General features: G+C 42.6%; 1 protein-coding gene across 6 annotated transcripts in view; it reads left to right on the top strand.

Moving 5' to 3' along the window:
* The window catches only part of CPNE4 (copine 4), a 278,514-nt gene extending 268,562 nt beyond the window's left edge, over positions 1-9,952 (top strand). For all 6 annotated transcript variants that reach the window (XM_081882139.1, XM_081882138.1, XM_081882135.1 and 3 more), the window contains 3 exons: positions 1,491-1,624; positions 4,905-5,141; positions 9,356-9,952. In XM_081882139.1, coding sequence (XP_081738265.1) covers positions 1,491-1,624; positions 4,905-5,141; positions 9,356-9,487 — 503 coding nt within the window. In that variant the 3' untranslated portion in view covers positions 9,488-9,952. The remainder of the gene's footprint in view (positions 1-1,490; positions 1,625-4,904; positions 5,142-9,355) is intronic.
* The last annotated feature ends 5,192 nt before the right edge of the window (positions 9,953-15,144 follow it).

Raw genomic sequence — 15,144 nt, 5'->3', positions numbered from 1 at the left:
AGGAGGAGGGGGTGGCTCCCACCATTCCTCCTCAGCATGGTCCCTGGCATCGGGAGAATAACCAGTGTCTGAAAACCCAGAGAGCCACTACCAAGGCAGTGTAGTCTTAGGGTGGGGGTCTGTAGTCCTCCAGATTCCCATCAATCCCAGCTAGCATGGCCAGTGGTCAGGGAAGATGGTAACTGGAGCCCCATGACATTTGGGGTACCCCAGGTCTCCCCTAGCCCTGGTGCACAGCAGACAATACTGAACTAAATAGGCCAATGGTCTGACTTGATAAAAAACATGGGTGGCGTTTTAAATACGAGTCACCTTGCCATGCTAGCCAGGTTGGATATGAACATTTTAAATTAATTACGCAAAAGGTGGACAAATATTTTAATAGGATTCCAGATATGTTTTTTTTCAGATATGCCCCAATATAACAAATATGGATCTTTAGAAAAGGCACAGTCTGTTGCACTCTGGTTCACTGCAAGTAAACATTTGACTATAAGCGGCAAGAGAGAAAGTTATTATCATCTAATCATTCAAATCTACAGGGCGGAAGGTGTGGACATCCTCTAGTGCCCAGATCTTAAGACCTCTATGGTATAGAAAACTAATGCATCCTGCAAAGTGTTTTAATATCATCCAGGGTGGTTAATATCTGCAAAATGCACCGTTTAAATGCTGCTGGCGAGGAGAAAAGCTGGCTCATGAATTATATATTACATAACATCTGAAAGAGGTCAGGTCAGCAGGGGAGAGAGAGAGAGGCTTTGAGCAAACCTTTCAGAGCCACAGCTGCGCAGAATAAATTGGCAGGATAGTGGAAGCGAAATGGCGTGAATCACTCAAAAGAAACTTTTTGCGGGGAGGAAGAAACAAGGGCTCTCTCTACGGAATCGTTGCCCCAAATATATTTTGCTCAATGGGAACTGGCGGAAATGACTGGCAGAATCCGAGACCAAGGAGAAGAGTTGGTGGAAGAAGATTGGAAGAAATTTAAAGTTTATTTACAGAAACATTGTAAAATTAAGGAATGTTAGAAGGATGTTGGAATGAAGTTATGTGGTTTTAGCAGAAATGATATAAAGGATTAAGTAAAAATGGATTGTTAATTGGTGAAAGAAGAGAATGTAAAATTACAGTATGTTAAGATAAATTATTAGGGTAAAAACAGAGATGGAAAGGATTTGCTGAAATATCTAATTGAACTAGAATACAAAAAGGGAGGTGTGAGGAGGTCAAGGAAACAAGCAGATGAAAAATAAGTTATGGGAAGGTTTGACTTGTTTTTGTTTTTTTTTTTCTTAATTGTTGGCATTTTTCTGTGTTGTTTTTTTCTCTTTTTTGTCTGTATTTATCTATTGTGATGTATTGTTTTGTTTTTTCTTGTTTAATTTAGTGCTTTCTTTTTGTAACCTTTAAAACTGGAATATATATATATATTGCTCAATGATTGATCGTGACGTTATCTGCTGTTCTTTCCCCCTTTTTAATGTAAGGGATCCAAGGAGTGGTCGAAGCGTATCAGAACTGCCTGCCTAAGCTTCAGCTCTATGGGCCTACAAACATTGCTCCCATCATTCAGAAGGTGGCTAAATCAGCCTCAGAAGAAACCAACAGTAAGGAGGCATCGGTGAGAATCATAGCAGACTGGAAAGCTAAACTAGACCTTGGGTGCCAGCTGCATCCTCAAGAATGCATAACAGATTAATTGCCCATGAACACACTCTGACAACCCGTGTGTACTTGCTATCCTAGGGGTGGTAAAGGGATGAGTTTCCCCTACCTTTTCAATGCGGGTTTGGAGGGTTCATTTTAGTTGGGGCACTTGGTCTGGAACCAAGAAGTGATGGGGATGGGGGAAGAGGGAAGCCGTTTCCACTTAATTCGGTGAGTATGGAATAGTGTGCTCTTCTGTCTGTTAGTAACTTAACAATTAAACCCCTGTGTTGCAAACAATTATCAGTTATATCCAAGGCAACACGATGACCAAGTACAACAATGCAATATCAATATAAACTCTTTATATAGTCTATACGGAACATTGAACAAAATGAGAAATCAAATAAACAGAAATCTTATAAATCTCTGAAAGTCACGAGATGTGCACTCTTGATGGATTGTCTTGAAAACATAGAAACCAAATAAACATAAGTCTTATAAGTCTCTGAAAGTCTTTGTAGACTATGCAAGTCTCTGAAAGAAGCAATGTGTCCGATTCTTATCTGATGAAAACAAGCCATAAAGCTTTGTTTTATGACGTCCAACACTGCCGAAGTGGTCCGCAAACAGACGTAGTGAACAGTGCTTCCGGATATACCCACTGTTTCGTAGAATTCTTCTTCAGCACAGCAGAAGGATACGGAAATGCTTCATAAACTGCAAATGAATTATTGAAACGATAAGGCCTCTCCTCCTGCAAGAGGGGAGGTGTTGTGGGCGGGAAACGATTCCCGCATCATGCAGGGGGCGTTACGCCTCCTGCCCCATTCGCATGGCTGGCGCGTCACGCCCCCGGTTGAGCACCCAACCGGGTGGCTTGGCAGGGGCGTGGTTTGCTGCACAAGAGGCAGCCCCGCCAGCCATTCTTCCCATTTGCTGACCTTTCCGCCGTGAGTCAGCAGTATTAGGGATTGGTTACAGCTGTGAGGGTATTGGCGGCAAGCCTCTTGGGCTCGGGTGGCAGTTAGGCATTGGAAAGTGTTGTTGGTGTGTGGAAGGGCAAGGTGTGGCCATCGCCTACCCCTTCAAATTTGGGTATTCCGTTAAAGGAATCCGGTGGTCGTGGATCCTGTCTGATGCCTGTGTGGCGGGGGGCCATGGCACGACCCCCGGTGACATCAGGGGAGAGCTTATAGTTGTATTAGCATCAACAGGCTCCCCCTACTGGTGGTTAACCCCTCTTCAGACTCAACCCTCTCCCAGTGGGTGGAGTCAAATCTTCCGTGGTCCAATGCCTAAGCCAATACCTTCTCACTTGCTGTAACCAATAAAGTTGTGGCCTTTTCTTGCCCATTAACCTTATACACTGTGTCCACGTGTCTTTATTCCTCCAAGCGGGGATCGGGTCCTCGAACCACAACAGTTTCTTATCTGATGAAAACAGCTTGCATTGCCGTACTTGGTCATCGTGTTGCCTTGCGTATATAAGGCAGAAACAGTGCCTTTTCATTATATGAGGCACAATAGTGTTAATAAATACACATGTATTTTCATAGAATCAGATAGATAGCTGTGTTCATGCAACCTCGGCAGCCTGTAATGCAGCTATGGTCCAGTTCCGTTCATTTGGTCTACAGAGCTCCAGCTAAAGGATGGACAACCTGTTTGTTCAGGATTCATCCCGATTTGCTTGCACAAATATGTTGGAATACGTCTGTCCTTTTTTACTGACCATTTGTTCTGATTTGTTTAAGAGAATGTACAACAACAATGAGCGTTTGTACTGCATTCATTCTGATTTTCTTGGGGGGTGTTGACATATCTTACTGCCGAACTTTCCTTCATCCTACGCTTTCCAGGCCATTTCCATGTCACTTTCCTAACTGCAAAAAGCCCATAAAAAAAACAACTAGGATAACATAGCAGCATAGCTGTCAACTTACAGATTTGAAAATAAGGGACCAGCAGCCTCAAAAATAAGGGATCAGCAGCCAAAATAAGGGATTTTCTGGGCACAGGTATGTTCAACTTCTGAGCCCCTCCCAGCCAAAGGCAGAAAGCCCAGCCAGCAGCCAAACAAAGCCTCAAGTGGTGGTTCCCATAGTGCAGCAACCCGGCAAAGGGGATGCAGCAAGGAAAACCACTGTCACCTCTCCGCTGGGAAGCGCTGAGCAAAAGCAAGTCCCCAGGCAACGCGACTGATTTGATCAGCAGAAGGCATGCAAGCTCCACCACCCCCAGTTGTTCTTAGACTCCTTATTGGGTGAGCAATGCAGCCAAGCAACACAGTTGGAGCCTCCCTCCTCCCTGGCCGGCAGGGAGGGAGGGAGAGGAGCTGCTTCCTTTGAAACCCAGGAAATTTAAGGGACATCATCAATAAGGGACAGCAGCGGGACACGGCGCTGGGATAAGGGACTTTCCCGCCAAATAAGGGACAGTTGACAGCTATGCATAGCAGTTTAACATCCTCTTCAGTTGCACAATCCAACTTTTTGGTATGTGCTTCAGCCCCTTCCACAAAGGAGTGATAACCTGGAGGCCACAATCCCCACTGAAACCTTTTCCATTTACATCATTCCTTTTGCTTTCAGTGAAAGTTAGTTATGACTACCTTTAGATGGAACAGGGCTATGACCTGTAATTTCTACCACCTTTACAATAGTTCATACCGCCTTGTTTAGCAACTAGATTGGTCATCCAGGTGACCATTCTAAAATTACATAGAGGGAAAATCAGTCACAACTATTCATACCCCTGGCATTTTGCCTTGTTGCAAATCCCCCATTACTATTCAAATTATATGCTGCATATGCTTCTGTACACAAAAAATTCTATGCTGCATATGCTTGTGTACATAAAAGGCATATTTAAATAAAAATAGCATACAGAATGCATTGCAGTAGGATAAATTGCTTGCAAAAACGTGTGTCTTTGGCAAAACTGCAGATTAAAATGCTGGTGAATTTTCACAAGGACTTAAAGAAGAAAATCACAGACTGATAGGAAAACGTGCAAAATTCAAATTAAAACTAGAAAAATAAGAAACAAAGAGAAATAGAAATTGAGAAGCATTGTTTATGTAGTGTTTAACTTATTTTAAAAATTTGATCTCTCCCCCTACTTATTCATAGCATAATAAAAAAATACATAATTCCCAGGGAGAAGGGCCAGGGAATCTCTGCATCATTGATTTAGGAATAGTTGCTGGAAATGGATTGGAATACTGACTTTCTTTTTCAACCCTTCTATAGCAATATTTCATCTTGCTGATTCTGACGGATGGCGTCATCACAGACATGGCCGATACACGCGAAGCCATTGTCCATGCCTCCCATCTCCCCATGTCGGTCATTATAGTTGGAGTAGGAAATGCTGACTTCAGTGACATGCAGATGCTGGATGGGGACGATGGGATCCTGAGATCGCCCAAGGGAGAGCCTGTTCTTCGCGACATCGTTCAGTTTGTGCCATTCAGAAACTTCAAACATGTAAGATTAATTTTCGCTGTGTTCTCTTTTGGAATGTGTTACAGTATTTCTTAGTCCAGGGACTGTAAAAATGATGAGCCTCAACCCCTGTTTTCACAACTAAGGATCAAACAGTGCAGGTTTTTAAAAATGCAAATTGTGTCAGTTGGTGGTGGGAAGACTGATAATTAATAGTATTAGAGCAGGTGTAGAGGGGGAATCTAACCCTTTCTTACTCTGCTGCAGTCTTGAGGAAAAGCCATCTTCCTAAGCTAGTATTTGCCTGGGGCGAGGAGAGGAATCCTCCATTGGGAGGTATCCCCCGATGTTTTTTAGAGCACTGCCTGACCTGAAATTATATTATGAAGCCTCATGTATTTGTTGGATTTGGGAATGGATAAAATTAAAAAATACAGATTTATTAGATTTGGAAGGGCATGATTTTACAATCCTCCATTGGGAGGTATCCCCCAATGTCTTTTAGAACATAAATCATATGGGTGTTTGTGAGCGGAGCCAGTAGTAAAATTTGGGGCAGAGAGTCTAATAATATGGGAACTAATTGCAAGGCTGTCTGCCCATCTTTGAGAGGCTAAGGAGTAAACCCTGCACAAATCCAGAGTGGAGTCCCTAAGACGGTTAGATGACATCTTGTACACCTCCTTCCGGTAACTCCTGCAGCCAAACTGGAGCCAAATGTATTGCTCTGTTTACCTTTGGACCACATCAGCGAGGCTGAGAGTGAGGTCTTATCATCTGGGCAGCCCAGGACCTCCATACACACTGCCCAGAGAGCTCACTTAGGTGCTGCCAACACAGCAAAAACAATGCAGGAGGCAGCAGCTGTGTGTTACCTGTCTCTGCAGCCACAGCAGGCGCTGTGATTCCCCAGCAGTTTGACTCTTTCCCTGGAGGTGCATTCCATTCTCTCTACTTGTGAAACTGTCACAAGCCCATAAAACAAGTGTATATCTTTCCAACTTTCTACCAACAGTGCAAGCCTATGCATATCGAATTGGAACTAAGTAGACACCATCAAGATCAGTGGACTTACGAATAAGTCCTACTTAACTCAATGGTACTTACTTCTGAGTAGACAATGATTGTGTTGCTAGCGATGCAGGAAAATAGCCCTGCTGTACCAAACAGAAGTGCTCAGATATCCTGACTATGGCAGGTTTTGAGCTGGGACAACCTGGTTTCCTTTCTGCCTTGGATGTTTTTTAAAGGGACAGAACCTAGAGGATGTTCTGAGGTATCAAGCCAGTTCTAAGATTTAATAATTAACAGTCCCACTCACCATTGATTGCCGAGTTCTCTAGCCAAGTAATATATACAAAAAAGCATATACTAGGGTAAAGTGTACATGAAAACACGTATATAAGTGGAAATAACGTGGAAATATGCATAATATTGGTGAACATTGCTTGCAAAAAAATGTGTGTATTGGACAAAATTGTATACAAAATATTTGTATCAAGAGAATTGTGCACTAAAATACTAATGAATTTTTATACAGACTTTTTTTTATTAAAAAAAGCTGATGTGGAAAGGCAGAGAACTAGACGTGTTATTAGAAACCAGTTCGCCCACACCTACATCTGCAGTATTTTTTTTGTCAAGTTTCAGTTTAAAGTTCGCATTTATTAGACAAATATATTAGACATTAACAACCTTACTAGGCCACCTATGAAACAACAGCTTTAACAAGCTATATATTGGAAATTCTCATATATTACTGTCCTGCTCCTGTCACTAATTACCAGATGCAGTTTTCCATGGTAAAAAGAATTGAAATGAGACTGATTTATGAGTTGGTACTACTATATCTCCTTTTAGTTTATTGAAAATATGCTTCCAGGCAAAACCAGTTTCACCTTACTTGGACAGAGTTTAAATTATCCCCAGCTGAATGGCTGAAATTGCAGGTGCCAATCTGATTGGACTAAAACGACAATATTCCTGCTAAGTGAATTACTTAAGTGTGGTGTGATCAAGTGATTTTAGGCTAAGCTGCAGTGATGTACGAAAACAGCGTCCTAATCGTAAGAGTGAACCTGCCTTCCTGACCCCTGGTGCCTTTCAGATATTGTTGCATTTCATTTCCCATCAGTCCCAGCCAACAGTCATGGATGATTGGAGTTTTATAGTCGAGCAGTATCTGAAGGCAAAGGGACGCGGGTGGCGCTGTGGGTTAAGCCACAGAGCCTAGGGCTTGCCGATCAGAAGGTCGGCGGTTCGAATCCCTGCGACGGGGTGAGCTCCCGTTGCTCAGTCCCTGCTCCTGCCAACCTAGCAATTCAAAAGCACGTCAAAGTGCAAGTAGATTTGCTCCGGTGGGAAGGCAAACGGCATTTCCGTGCACTGCTCTGGTTCGCCAGAAGTGGCTTAGTCATGCTGACCACATGACCCGGAAGCTGTACGCCGGCTCCCTCGGCCAATAAAGCAAGATGAGCGCTGCAACCCCAGAGTCGGCCACGACTGGACCTAATGCTCAGGGGTCCCTTTACCTTTACCTTTTTAGTATCTGAAGGCAGGAGAGCCGTTCAGTGGTTTTAGAACTCTGCTTGTGAAGTAGACAGCTAAGCTTCTCCACCTCAGCATCTGTGCACTGAAATTAGCTGCTCCAAATAGGTCAAGGATGGCCATTACAATGAGCTTTTAATCTAGTAGAACAAGACAGATGCTTGGAAGCTCCTTCAAGGCTCCCATCATCCTACAGAACTGCACAGGAGCGAGACAGTGAGCGAGTGAGAGGAGTCGTGCCCCTCATTAAGCTCCAGCTTGAGAAGATAAATGCCATTATCATCTTGCTAGGTTGTAGCTGGGGATTCAGCCGTAGAAAAGGTATTGCCAGATAGCGCTGCCTCAGCAGACAGGGTCCTCTGTCACGCAGCTCTGAAGTTTGCCATGTTGGCATTGAGCAACTCTCATCCCAGAAAGAAAGTAACCGTTGTCGCCATGAAAAATTCGCCTTTTAAAGACTGCTAGATTTCTAGGCTATACTGTTAATCCCATCAAATCAAAAGGAGGTTCAAGCAGAATTTACTTCTGCATTTCTTTCAAACCGAAGTGTGCGTTTTCATATGTATGAATGAAATAAAAACGCAGATCTAACGTTCATTGTGCACAGTTGTTTCATTTTGTATTGTATTTTCAACTCGAATACTTTAAAAATAAGTAAATAGAGGGGCGGCAACCTTATACCCACTCACCTGGGAGTATGTTCCAATGAACTCAGTTGAGGTTTACTTCTGAGTAGGCCCACCTAGGCTTGTACACATGTTAATCTTGTTTATTCAGCATACTATGAATTTTATGTGTGTTTTCCATCATATGTGTTTATACTAGAGTTTACACAAAAATCCAGGATTTACCGTAGATTCCGGCGTATTAGGCAACTGGGCGTATTAGACGACCCCCCAAATTGACAGTAAACTAAAAGGCAAACATTTTTTAATATAAAAAAAAGCTTACTGTGACAATGCAAACTTAATGACTCAAAATTTGGATAATGCATAAAAATTGTTACAAAAACCAAAGCAGCAATTAAGGTGAACTTAAAGCATAAATATTGAACATTCCACAGGGATGTAGACTTCTAGAACAATAAACCACAACAAATACATTAAACCGAATGCTATATATTTCAGAAATGTTACCAAACGCATGCATATAAGTAACAGAACGAAAACAGATAAGAGTAGACTACAGGAAGTATTTGATGTTTCTCCTGCTAGCAGAAATGCCGTTCCTTTTGCACGTTAATCAAAAATATAAGCAGGTGGAGTGTACTGCAAAATAGAAGCATGGTGAAAAATCATTTACCGTAATGCTCAAAGGACCCAAAGACTTCAATAGAACTATAAGGCCTTTGCATGCCATAGTGATGACAAACAGCTGACCAGATGGATGCCAAATGACTTGAGTGCTTTACCCTATCTTAGTGTGATTACACAAAGCAAATGACAGCATAGCCTTACCATAGCCTTGATGTCATTTTAGACAAGTTAGCCCCATATGCATAGAGGGGGAAACTGGGCAGCCTTGTCAAAGCCTTGTATTTGCAGCATTAATCATATGCTCACAGGTGTTTGGCTAGACTGAGGTGGAATAACCTGCATCTTAAAGGCCAGCATAGTTGTGCTGATCACAACCCTGTTGGTCATGGGGTGGAACGGCACGTTTTAGGTAGAAGTGTGTTAACAACTGTTATTTTCTGCCATTTCCTGCAGGCCTCTCCAGCTGCGTTAGCAAAAAGTGTTTTGGCTGAAGTTCCAAACCAAGTGGTGGACTATTACAATGGGAAAGCGATTAAACCAAAATGTATGTCAGAGTATGAGTCTTCCAGGACAGTAGCTCCATGACCTTCCCTGGACACTTTTACAGAGTTCAGATATGCTACTATTTACAGTTACTGTACTTAAATGAAAATAGCACGTTTTGGTGATTTTTAACTCAAATAATTTTTTTTGCATGTGTAGCCTAAAGGCTTGCCGGTAAAGGTTAAAGCAATTGTATTGTTGAAGACTTTTTATGAAAACAGAAACAAAAACAAAATTATAACTCTTTACATTACAGCATGTCGCCTTGAAATGAAAAAAAAAAAAGTTATCTGTATCTGTTTTTTATACAGGTTTGTTGAAATTTTGCTAAATTTCTTATTATCTTTACACTGTAAAGCATTTTGAAACATTTATTGGAAGTTGATAGCCAAAACGTCTTTGGGTTTATCTGCTATGATATGAAAAGGTTTTGGGTTTTTTTTTCAAAATGGCAGATGCATGGACTGTATTTTGCATGTTCCAAAATAAAAACAACACAGTTTTGCAGTTGTTGTGTTTATTTATTTCTTGCCACAAAGCTGCCTGCTGAAAAATTCTCATCGACTCTTCCATTCTTAAAATAATAACAATAAATTTTAAAAAACCACACCAGAACATTCTAGCAGATTTACTTCCAAGCATGAGTCTAAGATGTCTGTAACAAACATGACAACAGCTTGTAAAAGATGTGCTCAAAAATAGCCAATATTATGAAAGTTCGGGGACTGTGTAGAAAGTTCCAGAGATGCACATAATTTCTGTAACAGAAGGAAACTGTAGCAGCTGCAATACATCTTAACTGGCCAGTAGGCTTACATGCCATGTCATGTTTAAAAATAGCCATGGCTAGCTGTTACAGGATTTTGGTGGACTATGTTTCGGACACATCTGATCATGTTTGTAACATTAACATTTTGTTTGTTTCTTTACGTTCATGCACAATGGCCAGTTTTGTGTAGACACTATGGAACCTAAACTGCATGGCTTTAACACAGCAGATCACTGAAAGGCTGATTGTTACACAGGCTGCCTGTGGTTCTGAAGGCCCCAAACTAGGAGGATTTGAACCATAGAATTGTAGAGGCAGAAAAGACCAGAGTAGAGTCGGATTAAGAGCCTCATGGTTTACCAGCTGAGCTATCTCAGCAGGTGGAAAACAATGCACAAAAGGGTGTAAGGAACTTATTTATTCAAAAAAATATTTTGAACTCTCCCAGAATTCCATTGATGTGTTTACCCTCTGCATTCCTCCTCAGGGCAACTAAATAATTTCCAACTTGCTGCAAAGAAAGTTGTGCCCAACCAAATTTTAGAAGGGTGGCTTTCCCCCTTATTATATAGCTCAGGAATGGGCAACTTTTTTTTTTGTTCCCAAACTTGACCCAACTGTAAAAATCCCTTGTACTTTGCAAGTCTCCCCATCCTCCCGTTTTAAGCCCCTGAACTTGAATCGCAAAGCCAAGCAGGATTAAACCCTGTCCATCGTTGCTGATGCACACACATTATTTTAACAACAGGCTTGCTACCCTGTGTCATCTCCAGGACAGGGTGTGACTCATGCATGTTGTGCAACGATGGCTTGCAGGGTGGAGTAAGGCAGGGAAGAAAGCAATTACCCCCGGTCTCCGGCAAGGTGTTCTGAGTACTGTCGTTGTATTACTCTGCCTCTAATTTAAGCCACTCTTAATTCGACTGCCACTCCAGGTCCGAGCCCATTGATTCTAGCTGACGTGCAGGCCACCTGCATTATTGTTGAAAAATAATTTCCTCAATCACATCGACTCTCCCAAATGCTGCGGCTTTCAGGCTCCCACCACTTAGTCCTCACTCCTCTCTACCAGCTTCCAGAGAAAATATAGTTTAGTCTCTTTAAAGACAATGGAGATTTCTGTGTGCCATTTCTAGCTTGTCTATGAGCTCCTGAGGAAGAGTTTGGATGTGTCATTTTTGGCCTCCGTTTCCAAAGCTGTACATCCGAGGAGCAACAAGCAGCCTTCTGCCCAGTTCCACCACAGTCTTGCCTTTTTACACCACAAATGGGTTTTCGTTAATAGTAAGAAGAACGTGAAAGGTTATCTGCCTAGCCAAGGTTTTTCTAAAATATAATCAAGTTGCGTGAAAGGAGGCTGCATTTGAGTTGGTATTTAGGACAAGAAGTTACCTACTAGATGAGCTGGTAAGAACGCGTGAACTCAAGGCTGAGCATCCCAAATTCCACCTAAGGTCCTGGACTTTCGTTTTTGATGGCACATGTCAGCAGTTTTCAACACAATACGCCTCACTCATCATGTTTGGAACAAACTCTCTGGGGCTGAAGTCGCATAATAGCAGGTTCTGCATGCGTGCCGTGACACAGGAGTTCTTTCCACATCAATCCTTGCCCCCATGGTTCATTCGTTCTTTTCCCCTAGTTGCGGATCAGAATTTAATCTCATGAATAAGATGCTATGTGATAGGTCAAAAGTATATTGTCTTTGCACTCTGGACACAAAAGACTTCCCAGATTGAATGAAATACTATTAAGCAATGAGGCAAAGAGGAGGGAGGGTGAGGCGGGCTGGGAAGAAGCAAACTAAGATTATAGTAAGTAATTTCATTATTTGCCACTCTTACATACTTTCTGAAGTAGAAGCACTGACAAAATGGGGATGTGTGTGTTTTTTTACACTCTATTGCTAATTTAATACTTCTTTCTCCAGCAGAAAAGGAATTAGCTCTTGACTGATTTAGTATAATAATAATTTATTATTTATACCCTACCCATTTGGGCGGCTCCCAACAGAATCAATGATGACGATAATAATAATAATAAAGCAATAAAACATCAGACATAAAAAACTTCCCTAAACAGGGCTGCCTTCAAATGTCTCCTAAAAGTCAGATAGTTGTTTCCTTGACATCTGAGGGGAGGGCATTCCACAGGGTGGGCGCCACTACCAAGAAGGCCCTCCCATCACGAGTATGGAGATCTTCAAGGTTCTTTCTTAAAAGCAAGACTAAGGGCACTGGAGGAAGCTGCACAAATGCCTGAACAGATGTGTGCAAGTTTGCACCGGGCTGGAATCAAACTAGAAAGCCGTTGTCTGTTCCCCAGAGGGGCACTCACTGCTAATATACTTCATGGTGCAGAAACAAAATTAAGTAATAACATACCCTGCAACATCTATCCAATTCCATATTCCTATTCTATACCCTTGAACATGTCTCAGATGAAAATAGGGACGTCCTATTCCATACCCTCCAACATTTCTCAGATGAAAATAGGGACGTCTTATGGAAAAGCAGGACATTCTGGGATCAAATCAGAGATGGCTTCTGTAAATCTGGGATTGTCCCTGGGAAACAGGGACACTTGGGGGGGGGTCTGTAATAAGTGACAGATATACACCCAAGTGCCTTTTCTTTCTGGACAGCGGGGGGGGGGGAATGAATACATCTCCTCAAACCTGTTCTTGGAGCTGGTGGTGGCATGATGAGTAGTGGGCAGAATGGTGGGGAGAAGATGTTCGCCTGACTTCCTGACAGCTGAGTTGCTGTTTCTTACCAGGAAGAAGATGACATGGGGCAAGGCGGGCATGGCACAAACACACCAGCAGAGCCAATTCAACTCCCCTGTGCTGCTGGTGCATTTGCACCACACTGACCTCTGCAGCCCACCCTCCCCTCTATTTCAGTAAGCAGCAGCGACCCAGCTGTCAGGAGGCTGAGTCACCCGCTGCTCCTCTGTTCACTGCTTCAGTTCATTACCTAAATTCCGGATCTTGATGCATGAGGGCACCTGCAGACCGTGCGTATTTTACAGGAGCATACCCTGTAATTCAAGCGCATATCAGGAAATTTAGGTTTGCACAATTAGAGCAAATCAAAGAGCTCTGTCACTCCAGTGCGACAAATTCACTTTTAAAAAGAAGCAGTTTGGGAAGGTGACGGAGAAATGAACCGAAAAGCATAGAACAAATGATTAATGGGAGCATGTAAAATAAACATATCAAAAGTAAATCAGGATGAATGCAGGATAAATGCTCGTTGTCATATAACCTCCCTGCAAACAAGTCAGTACAAATGGTCAATACAGATTAAATGCAATCTCCGTGTAAGCTTTTAGCCAGGAAATCAGGATGAGTGCTGAATAAACAGGATGTCTAGAAGAGACCTGAATTAAGGCAACCCTGAAAAATTATTCTGAATTGGATTTGAAAGTATCTGCATAACTGAGCTTTTGAGTGACAGAAGAGGGAGTTCAGGGTTGTGTGTGTGTGTTTTAGGATTTCAACATTACATTTGTGCCAAGGGCGGTGGATTTGCTTCAAAATGTATTGAGACACCTGTCCTGAGCAGCCCAATGGCAGAGCAGTCTTAAGTGAAATCTAGCAATAGATGTGAAAGGAGGTTTCCCCTCCCTCCCTTTGTGGCTTATATCTGCATATTTTACCATTCTTACCCTCACCCAAACCTTTAATATCTTACTGAATTGAGTCATTCCATCTAGTACAATGAATTTCAAATCTGACTTTAAAACCCTGCGTGCCACAGTCCATTAAGCTTTGAACACACAGTCTCGCTTCATCTCATACATTACTTACATTCACTTACACGGCTGCCTTTTATGTTAAAATCTCTTGTCGCAATCTGATTGCTGATTGCTACACCATACAACTTCCCCTGCACTTCAGCATCACAAAGAAAGACTTTAGTCTTACATGGGAAGCTGCCTTATACCAAGTCACAAGGCTGGACCATTGTGCTCAGTATTATCTCTACTTGGTCCATCAACGGCTCTTCTGGGTTTCAGCCAGAAAGTCTTTCCCATCCCTACATGGGCTGAGATTCAACCTAGGAGGTTTGGGATTCTCTGTCCTGGAGATGTGGCCCTTTCCTAAAGGAAAAGTCCCTTCAAGCTAGAAGATCAGCTGATCAGAACAATTTCGTTTTGAGAAGACCATCCATTGTGGCTTCTCTTCCATGGATTGAAATCTCTGCCAAACTGGACATTCACATGACCATTGAGTAAGCTTTTTAGATAAGTCCACAACAGTTCCTGTTCTCTGGAATTTGGAGATCTTTACATGCCCACCTGTCCACACCAACCTATTCTAGTTCTTCATGACTTAAAGGTGTATGGGGGGGGCATAGGGCATATTTGGTCAAGCTTCTTTGCCTGGGTGAAATTCCTAGGTCCTCAGTGGGCACTGTTGGTTTATGAGGTAGCGGCCAAAGGAAGACACCAGTAAAAAACAACAACAATGGAGATGGTGTCTGTAAATTCCTGGCATCAGACAGACACCATGTTATTTCTGTTCCTGATGGTACATTGTGGGAATCTGTTGTAAAACACTTTGAGAGCCTATTGAGGCTACAAAACGAGACCATATAACACCGGTCTTGAAAGACCTACACTGGCTGCCAGTACATTTCCGAGCACAATTCAAAGTGCTGGTGCTGACCTTTAAAGCCCTAAATGGCCTCTGCCCAGGATACCTGAAAGAGCATCTCCCCCTCCATCGTTCTGCCCGGACACTGAGGTCCAGCGCCAAGGGCCTTCTGCTGGTTCCCTTGCTGCAAGAAGCCAAGTTACAGGGAACCAGGCAGAGGGCCTTCTCAGTAGCGGTGCCTGCCCTGTGGAACACCTTCCCTTCAGATGTCAAGGAAATAAGCAACTATCTGGCTTTGACAAGACATCTGAAGGCAGCCCTGTTTAT

This window comes from Podarcis erhardii, assembly GCF_964252035.2.
Source record: "Podarcis erhardii genome assembly, chromosome: 12".
In the NCBI taxonomy this organism is placed as follows: domain Eukaryota; kingdom Metazoa; phylum Chordata; class Lepidosauria; order Squamata; family Lacertidae; genus Podarcis; species Podarcis erhardii.
Note: the sequence above shows the minus strand (reverse complement) of the source record. Positions and strands in the feature narration are given on the sequence as shown.